This window comes from Podarcis cretensis (genome assembly GCF_951804945.1).
Source record: "Podarcis cretensis genome assembly, chromosome: 14".
Lineage (NCBI taxonomy): Eukaryota > Metazoa > Chordata > Lepidosauria > Squamata > Lacertidae > Podarcis > Podarcis cretensis.
In genome coordinates this window covers 27,967,662-27,980,542 of record NC_137183.1, presented here as the reverse complement: position 1 = coordinate 27,980,542, position 12,881 = coordinate 27,967,662, and the positions used below count along the sequence as shown (strand labels likewise).

General features: G+C 42.7%; 1 protein-coding gene across 7 annotated transcripts in view; it reads right to left on the bottom strand.

Annotated features, from left to right (window-relative positions):
- Positions 1–12,881, bottom strand: part of MAP2K5 (mitogen-activated protein kinase kinase 5) — a 127,869-nt gene that overhangs the window by 46,172 nt on the left and 68,816 nt on the right. For 5 of the 7 annotated variants that reach the window (XR_013832996.1, XR_013832998.1, XM_079953024.1 and 2 more), the window contains exon 17: positions 3,485–3,514. The exons of the other annotated variants lie outside the window; for them this stretch is intronic. Coding sequence is in view for 3 of the 5 variants with exons in the window: in XM_079953024.1 (XP_079809150.1) it covers positions 3,485–3,514 (30 nt within the window). In the remaining 2 variants the exon portion in view is untranslated. The remainder of the gene's footprint in view (positions 1–3,484; positions 3,515–12,881) is intronic. 7 annotated transcript variants of the gene reach the window in all.

Below are 12,881 nucleotides of genomic sequence, written 5' to 3'. Positions count from 1 at the left end.
CAGTTGTTTCTCATCTATAAGAATATTGTACATAAGATAAAAAATATTCAGTAGGAAACTCTCACTAGGAAACTTTTTTTTTTTTTTGCAAGTCCCCTGTTGAAACCAGCAGGAGCTGTTCCACATTTCGCACAGGCTGTTATGCCTCCAGGTGTTTTGCTTTCAGTGAAGGAAGACAAGATTCCCAATTTACAACGTCCATACTGATCCCAAAATGCCTCTGAGTCCTTCTGCCCCAATCTGGGAGGAACTGAGAAGACAACACATACAAACAATGCAACAAAATATAGCAGAAGGATATATGGCCTGAAAGCATGATGGCCTGAAAAAATGGTGACAAGGAATGGCTGACCTTATAGATAGCCCATAGTGGAATTTCTGCAAAGTCAGGAATTTAAGCAGAGGTGACCAGCATTATTGGTCTGGGGGGCCAATTCTGCTTCTTTGAGTGAAATGTTTCAGTGGCTTACACTAACCCAGAAGGCAGGATTCAAATGATTTGAAGGCAATCTTGGGAGTCAGAAATATATGCTGCTATGTTGAAACAACCATGTTGTTTGTCAGAGGAGGTTAACTTAGGAATTACTTATACTGACTATCAAAATGCATTAGTGGAAGAGTGAAACAGGCAAATATGTTCCATGCTTCCTCCATGATCAACTGATTTTGGTACGTTTTCATGTTAACCACTTTTTGCTATGCACCTGCAACAAATACACTTCTGAACATTCATTCCTCCCCCACAGCTGTTTCTACATACATATATATTTATTTCTGAAGACTATTTCTGAGATAGCTGCGCATCTAGCTAACATAATGTGCACAGGAACTTGCTTTTACCTGGCACCCTCTCTGCGAATTGCTGCACCATGGACTGGGTTTGGGTCCACAGGATCATACTTCATGTTGCTATGGTTAGGAGAGATGTAGCTTTGCTGCACAATTTGCTCCAGGATCAGACCACCACCTGTTTAAATATTTCTCGGCCACCACCAGTTTAAGAAGAAGAACAGATGGTGCATCTGCTGACTCTTTTAAAGTCCATAAAATGGTTAAGAAGAAGTAGGGTTTTTTTTTTTAAAAAAAAGTAAATAAGTGCTCCTAAACACAAGGAAAAGACAAAATCTCTTTCTATTATTCAATAACCACGGTGGTGAGGCATCTGCATAATCTAACCATGCATAAATTAGAATGTGTTATTTGCATAATAATAGCAAGTTAATAGATGCTTAAAGAGCACAGACCAACACCAGCTTTAAATCAGACATGCCTCCAGGCACTTTGGCCTGTATCAACCAAGACTTTAGGAAAAATGGGTACAATCCACCAGGGAATGGGTCCTGCACGTGGATCACTAAAATGACTCAGAGCTGTGTAAGAGATCCCAACTGATTGTGCCCAGCCCCCATCCATTTTGATGCAGAATATACAGGTGATGTTGCGGGTGATTTGTACCCCATGTCCATGAAAGAAAAAAAAGCCAAAATAAATAAATAATTAAAAATGAGGAAGAACACTCCAAATAACTCATATTGCTGCATGGACATAATTCTTCAAGGGCAAGTACATAATTCTTCAAAACTTTTCCAGCAAGAATAACAGCAGGTCTTCCTCCCACCCCTTGAACTCCTGTCATCCATTTGTCATGACAGGTATTTGCAAAGAAATACAGCCAGAAAGGGACAGCCGACTAGCGTACTGGAGACTTTCTCTACGCTATGGGGGGGGGGGGGGCGGTGGCTCACAGCTTCTCAAACAACAGTGCCTTAACAATAGTTTCCAGGGAAGTCAAAGGATATTTCCCGCCTGAGTTCAGGTGTAGCATTATTGGTTTTGACTCAAGTTAAGATAATAGAATTGTAGAGTTAGAAGGGAGGGACCCTGAGGGTCTTCTGGTCCAAGACAAGAGAGGAGATCTTGGTTTGGGGATATAAGAAAGTAGCAGGGTGGTAGGTTCTACCATTTAGTAAGCAACCAAGGCCTGGTTCTTGTTGAAGTGGAAAATCTGAATGCTCTTCTATCCAAAAAAATTCCTCCACATTAAGCAAACAAACTTACATGGAAAGACTAGACCCTTTGTCTTCAACATCTCCCAGACATGCTGCTTTCTATGTAAACTGAATAGAAGAGCAGGCACCCCCCCCCCCATGTCTGTAGTCTGACATGGTTCAGGATTTACATAGTTTTACCACCCCAATGAGAACAAGGCCTCAGAAGTACTGGCAGGTCAAAAAAGGGTAGGTTCACCAGATTTTTCCAGCACAAAGTGAAAACTTTTTAGACACTCCATGTTGGACATACACAGAGTCATGAATGGCTCAACACATATTGAATCATAGTATCACCAAAGCCCTTTTAAACAAATCAACTTCTGAACAAGGGTTAGTCAGCAACACGCTGATGGGTTGAATGCTTCAGAAATACACATAGCATGTAGGTATTTGCATTATACTCATACAACATTGCACATCAATAGTCAGATGAGCCTTAGGCACAGGTCTTATGATCTATGTGGAGAAGAGCTCCTATTTCAGATCACTTTGTGACTGCTAAGACATCACCTTTTTTTCACTTGAGGCACAGGCAGCAATATGATCACTCTGCTTATTTATCTTATTAGATGTCTTATCAGCCCTTCACCACAAGGTCCTAGAGTGGGTCACCACAATAAAATACACAATAATAAAACTAATATATAACATAATTAATGTAATAATATAATAAAATAAAATATAACAGTTACAAGCATAAAACAAGGAATGTGTAAAACCTACTGAAACCAGTTCCAATGCAGATGCAGATGCGGACTGGAGTGAAGACTGCCACTTAAAAAGAGGTTTACACTGAATTTTTTTCTCACATGAATTGCTAATGTGCAGGAACATCTCTACTACCTAAATATCAGAAGGCAATATGACCAGGAGTCTGGCTTTCAGTCACTAGCCTACCTGGCCAGTGTCATTAGCCTAGTTGTTGGGGTTCATCTGGCATCAGTAATTGCCATAGACAATTGCTGGGATTAGTATTGCATTAGCAGCAGTATCCCTTTCCCAACAGCATGTTGCAATTTACTTAAAATAAACTCATACTTTTAAAGATCCCAGCCTCAGTCACCACTTCCCCCACCCTGTATCAAGTCAGTTTAACCACAGACACCCCACATCTCCCCCCCAAAAAAATTTAAGATTTGCATTAAAAAGTTCTAATATTCTGTCCAAACAACTGGAGTGATGCAAGGCTTTATACCCCCCACTCCACAACAAATTGCTGAACTCATTTAATAGCCTCAAATATGTCAAATAAACCTGGAGTTTAAAAACAAAATGAGATCAATGGCAGTTTTGGACAACTCTGCAGATATTACCGTTAGATTTAACAGGGCAGATTTATATGAACCTGGTTGCAAGGCTCACAATTGCTCTCTGCAACTTCATACATAGGAATGAACGCCACAGTGGCAGTCAGTGATAATGAACATTCTTACCTGAGGATACGGGAACCTCCCGAGAGCAAGCTGGGAAAGGAAATAATATTTGTCTAGTTAGAGAGATTTGCATTAGGGGTTGAGGAAAAGGAGGGGGGAGAGAGAGGAAGAAGAGGGGGAGAATAACTAAAAAAATCAGTACAGTATTGCATGTAAAATGGACAGAGATAGAACGAGGAGACGCTGAAGCAAAAATAACCTCTAAGCATGGAGAACAGCTATATTTAAAACAGACAATCATACAGAAGAAGAAGTCTGTTAATACATCTGGTGGCCTACCCACCCAACAACCCTGCCCACCTCTGATATCCCCAATCCTAATTCAATGTATTTTGATGAAGAGAAAACAATGTGAAGTGAATAGTATGGATAAAGCACCCAAGACACCAGAGTGTGGACGCTGGTCATATTCTCACAATACACTGAAAGCATCATTGGTCCACTTTAACAGCCATGGCTCCCACCTCCCACTCAAAATGAATGAGTCCTGTGCACTATAGTTTGTTAAGCGTGCTGGGAATTGTAGCTGTGAGTGGGGGCTCTCTTAACAATTCTCAGTAATGCTAACAAACTGGGCCTCCCAGGATTCTTTGGGGGAAGTCATGACTGTTAAAGTGGGACAATAATGCTTTAAATGTATCGTGTTGATGTGAAGAGTGTCAAGAGTGGAAGCTGTAACTGGGGCCCTTTCTGGTTTTGAAATGCAACCCTCATGAGACCACAGCATCGTGCTCCATGTTAACCAACAAGGAAGGAGCACCAGCCTTTGGGTCCTCCCACTGTAGGTAACATGGATTAAAATCTTCACGTCATTCATAAGCCACGGGGAAGAGTTTGTCTTTCCACCATGGCTCTAAGGATTGAAGGGCCCTTAAAGGGTGCCAATGGGTACCAAGTCCAAGAGAAGTGATTGCTCCCTCCCTGTGGGCCACGCAGGCACAGCCCAGTTCCGTGGGGTTCTTTCAGAGGCCACATGCTGCCACGCAAAAAGGATGCACAAGGCCCAGAGCAGCTCATACAGCTCCTCCACCCACGCCTCACCATTCCAAGCCAGGGTGGTTTTGACTCCTCATTTCTCACAACAAAATACTTCACTGATGCTCTTCCACAGATGCTCACTGGGTTTGTGTAGAGCAGCAGTTAGGGTGTTGGATGTGGGAAAGCACATACAGTTCATTAGATGGCTTTGGCAAAGCCACTCTTTTTCTAGATTGCCTTAAAGGGTTGTTTTAAAAGAGGAAGCATGCTACGTTGCATTCTGCACTGATCCTTTGGATACGCGGCGAGTAAGAATTCAGAACCAGCACCCTCATAAAAATGATATTTTTGGTCTAAAACTTGCTTGCCAGAAGCGTGAACATGCCTGCACACAAAATGCAGTTCAACATCCAGCACAACAGCAAGACCCTTAAATGTTATGCAAATTAATACAAAAGAGGCATGCTTATACAAATTAAGCACATTTATGCAAATATAATTTATTTTGAATACAGAATTGGGTTTCATCAGTATAGAAATTGTTATTTTTGCATATAGAATGCAAACAAGTCTTGACTATAATTTATTTATTTTAAACACAAGCCCCTCTGTTGGGATTTGCTTCAACTGTGAAGAGGGAGCAGCACCCAAGCAGCAAGAAACCCAATTCAAGAACCATTGTTCTACTGGGCTAAGCAGAGTCCTCCCCCCTCTCCAAGATTGTCAAGGTATTATAAATTAAGAAACTCACAAAAGAGCCTGTAATCTTCCCCGAAATAGCCTGCAGATATGTCACTGTACTAAATGTGTTTCAGATTTAATGAAGCTTTAATGTCCTTTTTAATTTTGCCTGTTTCAGTATCACCAGGGGTCGAGCAAGGCAATCAGCACTCAAGAGGATGGTTTGGTTTAAAACTAGGAAAAAACTCATTTGCTTATGAGTTGCACTGTATTTTCTTAATTAAATTTACTGAGTAAAATGGTTTTAAGTTCAACCAACCAATGACCTCTGTATGTAGATTTAGATTTATAAATAGGCCAACAGCTAAAGCATAGAAGCCAAAAACACACACAAAACAAAACCCAACCATGAAAACAAACAGATTAGGGCTTTGCCAACAGGAGAATTGCCTCCATACAACAGAAGCCATTTGGACATAAAATGATATATAATCCCGAGAGGAAAATTGAAAAGATAAAAGCACACAACTTAAGACAGTCAATCAGAAAAGTCAACCCGTTCCATCGCAGTTTTGGAAACATATTCCCATTAGCCCTCTTAGCTTTTGAATCCTCCCGGCTTGACAAGTTAATAGATCGGTGCCTCAACACAGTGGAACCCTCCTTATTTGAATCTCGATTATCCAACACGCTTTCTTATTTAAATTCATCGCCTACTACATTTTCATCCAAAATGTCACTTCTGAACACCCTGGCTTCCCATAGCTCCTCCTTGCAGCAGCCACACGCTCAAGATAGTCCTATGAAGAGGTCTAGACTGCACATTCTGTGGATTATGCAGAAAAGTAAAGGACACATTTGACAAAATGCCAAGCATTCCCTGCAAAGGGCAAACAAAACCAAGCCCCGCCTTAGTAATTTTATTCCTGAAATGCAAGAACCCCGAGCATGCTAAGCTCAGACAAATCTTGGAGTTATGGAAAACACGCAGTGACCAAGTGAGCTCTGTAGATGCAAGTTCATTTCTAACAGCCCTAAAACATATGCAACGGGTAGGAGATTAAATTTTGCCATCCTCAAGCTGCTACACCACAGTATCTGATCCACTGCAACGTCACAGTGGCTCTGAGGTACCACTCCTGTGCAGTTCCAGCATCCTCTCCAACGTACCAGGAGACCCACCTCTTAACAGTGTGATCAGCTTCCTTGTCACCCCCATCACCCAAATATCACCACCCCTAAGCCATCACTTATGCAGCTGGGGCTGCCCTGACCATCTTGAAAAGGAGATATGCTCAGTAGTGGAGCATGTGATTTGCATGCATAAGGCCCCAGATTCAACCACTGGCACTCACTGTTGGGTGGCGGGGCTCTCTCAGCCTAACTCCTTGGAGAGCCAACACCAGTGGGAACAGACAGCACTGGGCTGATTCTGTATAAGGCAGCTTCTAAGATTCAAATGTATCTCTAAATCAGGGCATGATGCCTCAGTGACTTGCTAGGAGAACTGAATGACAAAGATAAGTGTGAAGTTATTTGTAATGTCCATGATTAAGAATAGTGAAAGGAGATAACACTAAAAGCTTTAACATACACAAAACAGTATAAGCCAAGGATGGGGCACCTGTTCCACAGCCAGCCCAGTAGCTGTTGGACTCTAACCCTCACCAGTCCCAGGCAACATGGCCAATGGTCACAGATGATGGGATTGTAGTCCAACAACAGATGGAAGGCCGCAGATCCCACAACCCTGGTATAATGGGTGCTTTTGAATTATGGTGCTGGAGGAGACTCTTGAGAGTCCCATGGACTGCAAGAAGATCAAACTTCTCCATTCTTAAGGAAATCAGCCCTGAGTGCTCACTGGAAGGACAGATCGTTAAGCTGAGGCTCCAGTACTTTGGCCACCTCATGAGAAGAGAAGACTCCCTGGAAAAGACCCTGATGCTGGTAAAGATTGAGGGCACAAGAAGAAGGGGACGACAGAGGACGAGATGGTTGGACAGCGTTCTCAAAGATACAAACGTGAGTTTGACCAAACTGCGGGAGGCAGTGAAAGACAGGAGTGCCTGGCGTGCTCTGGTCCATGGGGTCACAAAGAGTTGGACACGACTAAACGACTGAACAACATGCTGCTTTTCAGTGGTGACTTCCTATTTACACAACCCCTGGTGAGGTGTATCTGCATCCATCAGTACTGAATTTTACAAAGAACTTGAAAACATTCTTCTTTACCCAGGCATGTGATGTCTGAAGGATACTTGTTCCTGGCAACCCTGAGATCACTGGATGAGATCATGTTTTAACTGGTTTTTGACTGTTTTAATGTAACTGCTTTTAGAATGCTTTTTAAAAAAAGAATATTTTTTACTGTGAATGTGTTTGTTTCCCTGGATTTCTTCAGGAGGAGGGGTCAAATCAGAATACACATCTTTCCATCCTACCATGAAACTTTCAACATACCTTCAGTTATAGTGACCTTCCAAGGTGCATTCGGCTTCTGGGGGAAGGCACAGACTGAGGGGCACTTAGAGGAACACATGCAACAGCAGTTCATTGTTAGAGAGCACACTTTGCATTTCATGAAGAGCTAAGTTCAATCTCCAGCATCCTAGGGAAGCATGGCCGAGAAAGACATGCCTCAGCTTGACACTCTGGAGAGGTGTGGCTGCTGGAGGAGACAATGCTGAACTGGATGGACCAATGATCTGATGCAATATAAGGCAGCTTCATACATTCATATACAAGCAAGCTGGCCGTCAACGTTTTTTCAGAGGTCTGGGAGCCTCACCTGCCTCTGGTCTACTGGCAGCAAGAGGTACGCCAAGGTGGTCTTGTTGCAATTCCACCTTTGACTAGATCTGGGTGGCAATATACTCATTAAATCCCAGCTTAATATCCCTCAAATGGTGAGTTCAAGATCCACTGCAGGCTTGAGTCCTGACACTAATGTAAGCAGAAAGCCACTGAGGCAAGGGCATGCTGAATATTGTTTTTAAGGACAATGATGCTATAAAGTCTCCTGCCCACCCTTCTTTAAATTACTCTGTGCGACTTGCAAGTTTGTTTGGCTTTTTAATTTACAGTTATACTGAAGAGCACAGGATGGCTTTATTTAGTTGCATTCCATGTTTCTCAGCATAACTGCAAATTGAAAATAAGCACTTACGATACTGCTTGTGATCGAGCTAAAGAAGAACTTTATAGTCTGAAATGTTCTAAAATTTGTTCTTAATTACTTTGTGCACATTTTACACAATTAAATTTCCATCTCTAGATTTTGCATTTAGATTGTGCACTGCAGTTAAACCCTCAATTTAGAGGAAAGCAGCCGACAGTTTGGAACATTCAGACATTGGAAACTTTTTTTAAAAAACAACAACAGACCAAACAAACCCAGACATAACAACTGGATTACCTGAAACTCACATGGTAAGATTTCATTTCCGAGACCAATTTGTAGATTTCTAGATTCAAGGTTTAAAATCGCTTTAACATTCCACTGACAAAGACCCTGATAAATATTAAATACTGCAAGAAGAAACCCTATCGTTTTTCCTTACTACCTATACCAATTCCACTGTCCTCTTATTGCTCAGTTTAAAAAAGAATCCAGGAGGATATAACCGCAATTTACTCATGTTAAAGTGCTTTGGAGGTTAAATTGGCAACAAAGAACAAGAGACGCAAACCACATTGAAATAGGGTTTCAATTAAATGAGAAGGATTTAGTAACACAGGTCCAAAAGAAAAAAAAGGGGGGGGGGAGAGTTACAAATTAATTTAATCTTCTGCCTATAGTTCGCAGCTGCACTCCAAAGTGTCTGGGGCTTAGAAACAAAGCAAGGCAAGGCCACTGAGCGGAGGAAGCTTCCATTTTTAATGTACAAGACCATTAGCTGATAACTTGTGGAATGTGCGACCCCTGCAGAGGGCCATGAGCCCGAGTAACAGAGACAGATGAAATGACACGTCTGTTGGAGGCTGCACCTAGGCTAGGGAGAAAGGCCACCAGACCAAGCAAGAAACATGCCCTCTGGGACCTCCAGACAAAAGAGATTAAACCCCAAGTTTAATTCACTTTCACTAAAGCCTTATAAATCAAAAAGAATCACCCAGTGCTGCTAAATTCTGCATACACCCACCCCCAATTACTTTAGGTACGGATGCTCTGTTTTTGTAAAGGCTGTTCCTGATGTAAAGCCTGGGATCTACCTGAGATGAGAGACCTCCAGCTTCAAGTTTGGCTGGCAAGTTGAAATCAATGTATTTAATTCAAGTCCTGGAGAGGAATTCTTGGTGTCTGGAGGCTGAGGCTTTGGTGCTCTGCATAGCCCACTCCCCCAGTAGTTCTCCAGTTGTTTTGGACTCCAATTCCCATCAGTGCCAATCTCAATGGCCAATGGTCAGCGATGATGAGATGTATAGTCCAAAAACATCTGGAGAGCCACAGAACAACGTAAGAAGAGCTCTTCAGGATTAGCTCAAAGGCCAATCTAAACCAGCTCCTTGTTCTTGCAGTGCTGCACTTCTCACAGTCTTTTGTAGTGTCCATGTTTAGTTCTGCTTCTACTTTCCTCCCCTTTGTCTACCCGCCCCCGAGTCGTATTTGAGATTGTAAGCAACCTGGAGCAGAAAGCCATCCTCTAGCACTCTGTCTAGCGCCAGGCGCACTGATGGTGCTGTAGAAATAATAAATGATGTGGAAATGCAAAGAAATAGAATTGCAAGGAGCAAGGTCCTGCTGGCAAATCAGACACAGTCCTGCTTAGAGCCAGCATGCTCATGAGGCGGGCTGAGGCAGCTGCATCAGGCGGTGGAACACCAAGAGGCAACACCCCTTCTGCCCCTGGCTGAGAAGCAGTGGCAGCAGTGGCTTCTGCCAAGATCTTGTGAGATCTCACCAGAACCTGCTGCTGTCACGGCCACTTTTTGCGGGGCTGCCACAAGACTCAGGTAAGGGAGGCTTTGGAGGTGCAGAGGTGACGAAACAGGAGGCGCCACCCCAGTTCTGCTCCTTCCCAACTCTCCCAGCTTCTCTTATTGGGGGAGAGAGTGAAGGAGATGGGGCTTGAGCTCCCAGCCTGCTGCAAATTTGGCACGATAGGACTGCCAAGAGCAGGGTGCTCGTCTCTTTGTACGCTGGTTTGCCTTAGGCACTTCTGTAACAAAAAAAGGAGCTTGAGTAGCAATAAAGATGGCTAATTAGTTGAGTTTCAGAATCCGAGTTTTGTTTAGAGATGGATTTGTAGGAAGACCGCATACATATTTCTTTCACTGCTCGTACACCTCTCTGTTCACATAATTGCGTTATTTATTTCCTTAGCACAAAGCCTGCCTACTGTCGCCGAGCAATGAATGCCGGAAAAGAAATGATGCATTGAGGTCTCAACCTGGGCAAACTTTACCTAAACTTACACTTTATTGCAGCTTAGTTCACAATCTTCCCCTAATATAGGGTTACCTCCCAGTGCAGCAAGCGGATAAATCATTCTGGAATATTACTCTGGCTAAGTTTCACTGTGACTGGAGCATATGCGCTTCCAAGCCTCGGAAGCAGAGGCCCATAAAATACACTAATTACTAGAAGTTATGGTCACTGGGTGATTGATAGCACTCTGCAAGGCAACTTCTTCGTTCCCAGCTTTGCTGATGGGCCTCACCCGCCACGGAGGAGGCAATTATTAATTCATGACCCAGGCCTTGGGCAGTGGAACCTTTACTTCCAATTCTACCCCCACAAAAACCACCACAAATGCTGGACATCAGCTTTCGTTGTGACAATAGAGAAGTTGCTTTCAACAGACGACCTTTGTTTGGCAAAAATCACAAGGGAAGAACTAGAATGGTCCGTCTCTTACACACACATGCCTCTGATTACAAAATTCAATTGGTCCATATGCATCAGCCTGTATCCCAGTGTGCACATCTCCAAGACCAGTGTACATGGAATCAGTGGAAACTACTGTTCTATAGTCACCTGAATGTTTTAAAAGGGCTGGTTTTCAGCTGCCAAATCCTACATGACTTGACCTCTACATAGCTCAACAGCCTCACCTCCGCCTCTACAGAGTCTCCATGGTCAACCAAGAGCGCCCTCTTTAGCCTACCATCTGTGTGGCAAGCCTAGATAAAGGCAAACAGAGAAGCTAGTAACCGAGGTGTAAAACTTCTCATGACAACAGTTACAGAGCCATGCAAATGCCAAACAATTTTTATGTTTAAATTTAGAGAGTTTTATAATATTTTATGTTGGATTTGTTTATTTTTTAACCAGTCAACAAACCATCACAAAGCAAGAGTTTAACAAAAGGTAAGACAACAACACATTCAGTAAAATTTACACACTCAGTATGCATGAACAAAACTTGCAAGTCTGCATCTCCTTAGCAAGGCACAGAATTCACCCTTAAAATTTCCCCTAACTTCAATTACTACAGACAAAGAACACACAAGCTACATGTCTTTCATGTCTACTTCTAATATCTAAAAGCTTTACTCATCTCAAACTGTCTGAGTCTCAATTTTTTTGAAACAGAGCTCCCCCCCCCCCCAATTCTTTATGCATACTTCAGAGAAGTCTAATTTAGCCACTAAGGATGAGAAAAACTACTTCCAGAAGTAGTTGCTCATTTCCTCTAAGATTTTCTTAAGAGGACACCAAGGTTCACTGAAGATAATTTTTAATCAATAGCTTAATGTCATTTTATATGCCACCGTTTGTATTGTTATGGTAGCCCAGGGGTGGCCAACATGGTGCCCTCTAGATGTTCTGGACTATGACTCCCAACAGCCCCACTCAGCATGACAAGTGATCAAGGAGGATGGGAGTTGTAGTCCAAAACACCTGGAGGGCACCATGCTGGCTACGCCTGCTGCAGGCAGTTCACCTCTACATAAATAAGAATAAACTAGATTTCCAGGCTGGGGAGGCATGATCAATGGTGGTAAAAAGCAAAGCAAAGCAAAGCAAAGCAAACAAGCAAACAAACAACAATACCCAATACCCAATAAAGACCAAAAAGTTAGCTTGTGTATCCAGAAATAGTCCAAAGGAACAACAGGGGGCCACCTGCATGAACTCAATAAGTAAGAGATATGCCCTTCAATAATTCAAAGTAATACAAAACAATTGACTGTAAAAGAGAAAGAAATGATATTTTCTTTTCTTTGCCAGCTGTCAGACCAGCTCAGAGCGTCATATGGGGAAAGTACCAGCTCTACAAAGCAACCTTCTCCACTGTTAGCAGCCTAAACAGAAAGACACAGTCCATTCTGCTTCCAGCAGAGCTTGTGTTCATTCTTACCTAACACATGCAAAATCTGGCATCAGAACCAAGTTCCCATTCAGAAGACACTATTTCTCTCTCAAGAAACAAGTTCTGGAGATTGTAATATCACTTCTAGAGAAGATACCCTTTGAGTGCCTTTGCCTATCAAGGTGGTTTTGTGGATGTGCATAGTATTAATTCGGAAATTGGACAGTCAGAACTGGAGTCAGCAGCAACTGCATATGGATGAAAAAGGAGTTGGGGTCAGGGAGAGAAGATCCTGGAAGGATAATAAAAGACTCAGAGGCTCTGGAGATCTGTTTGAGCAGCTCTGTGGGTTGGACGTAGACTAGCTTTTGGCAATCTGGTGCCCTCCAGATGTTTAAACTTACAACTCCCATCTGCAGCAAGCACAGCTGTGTTGGCTGGGACTGATTGGAGTTGTCGTCCAAAACGTCCAGAGGGCA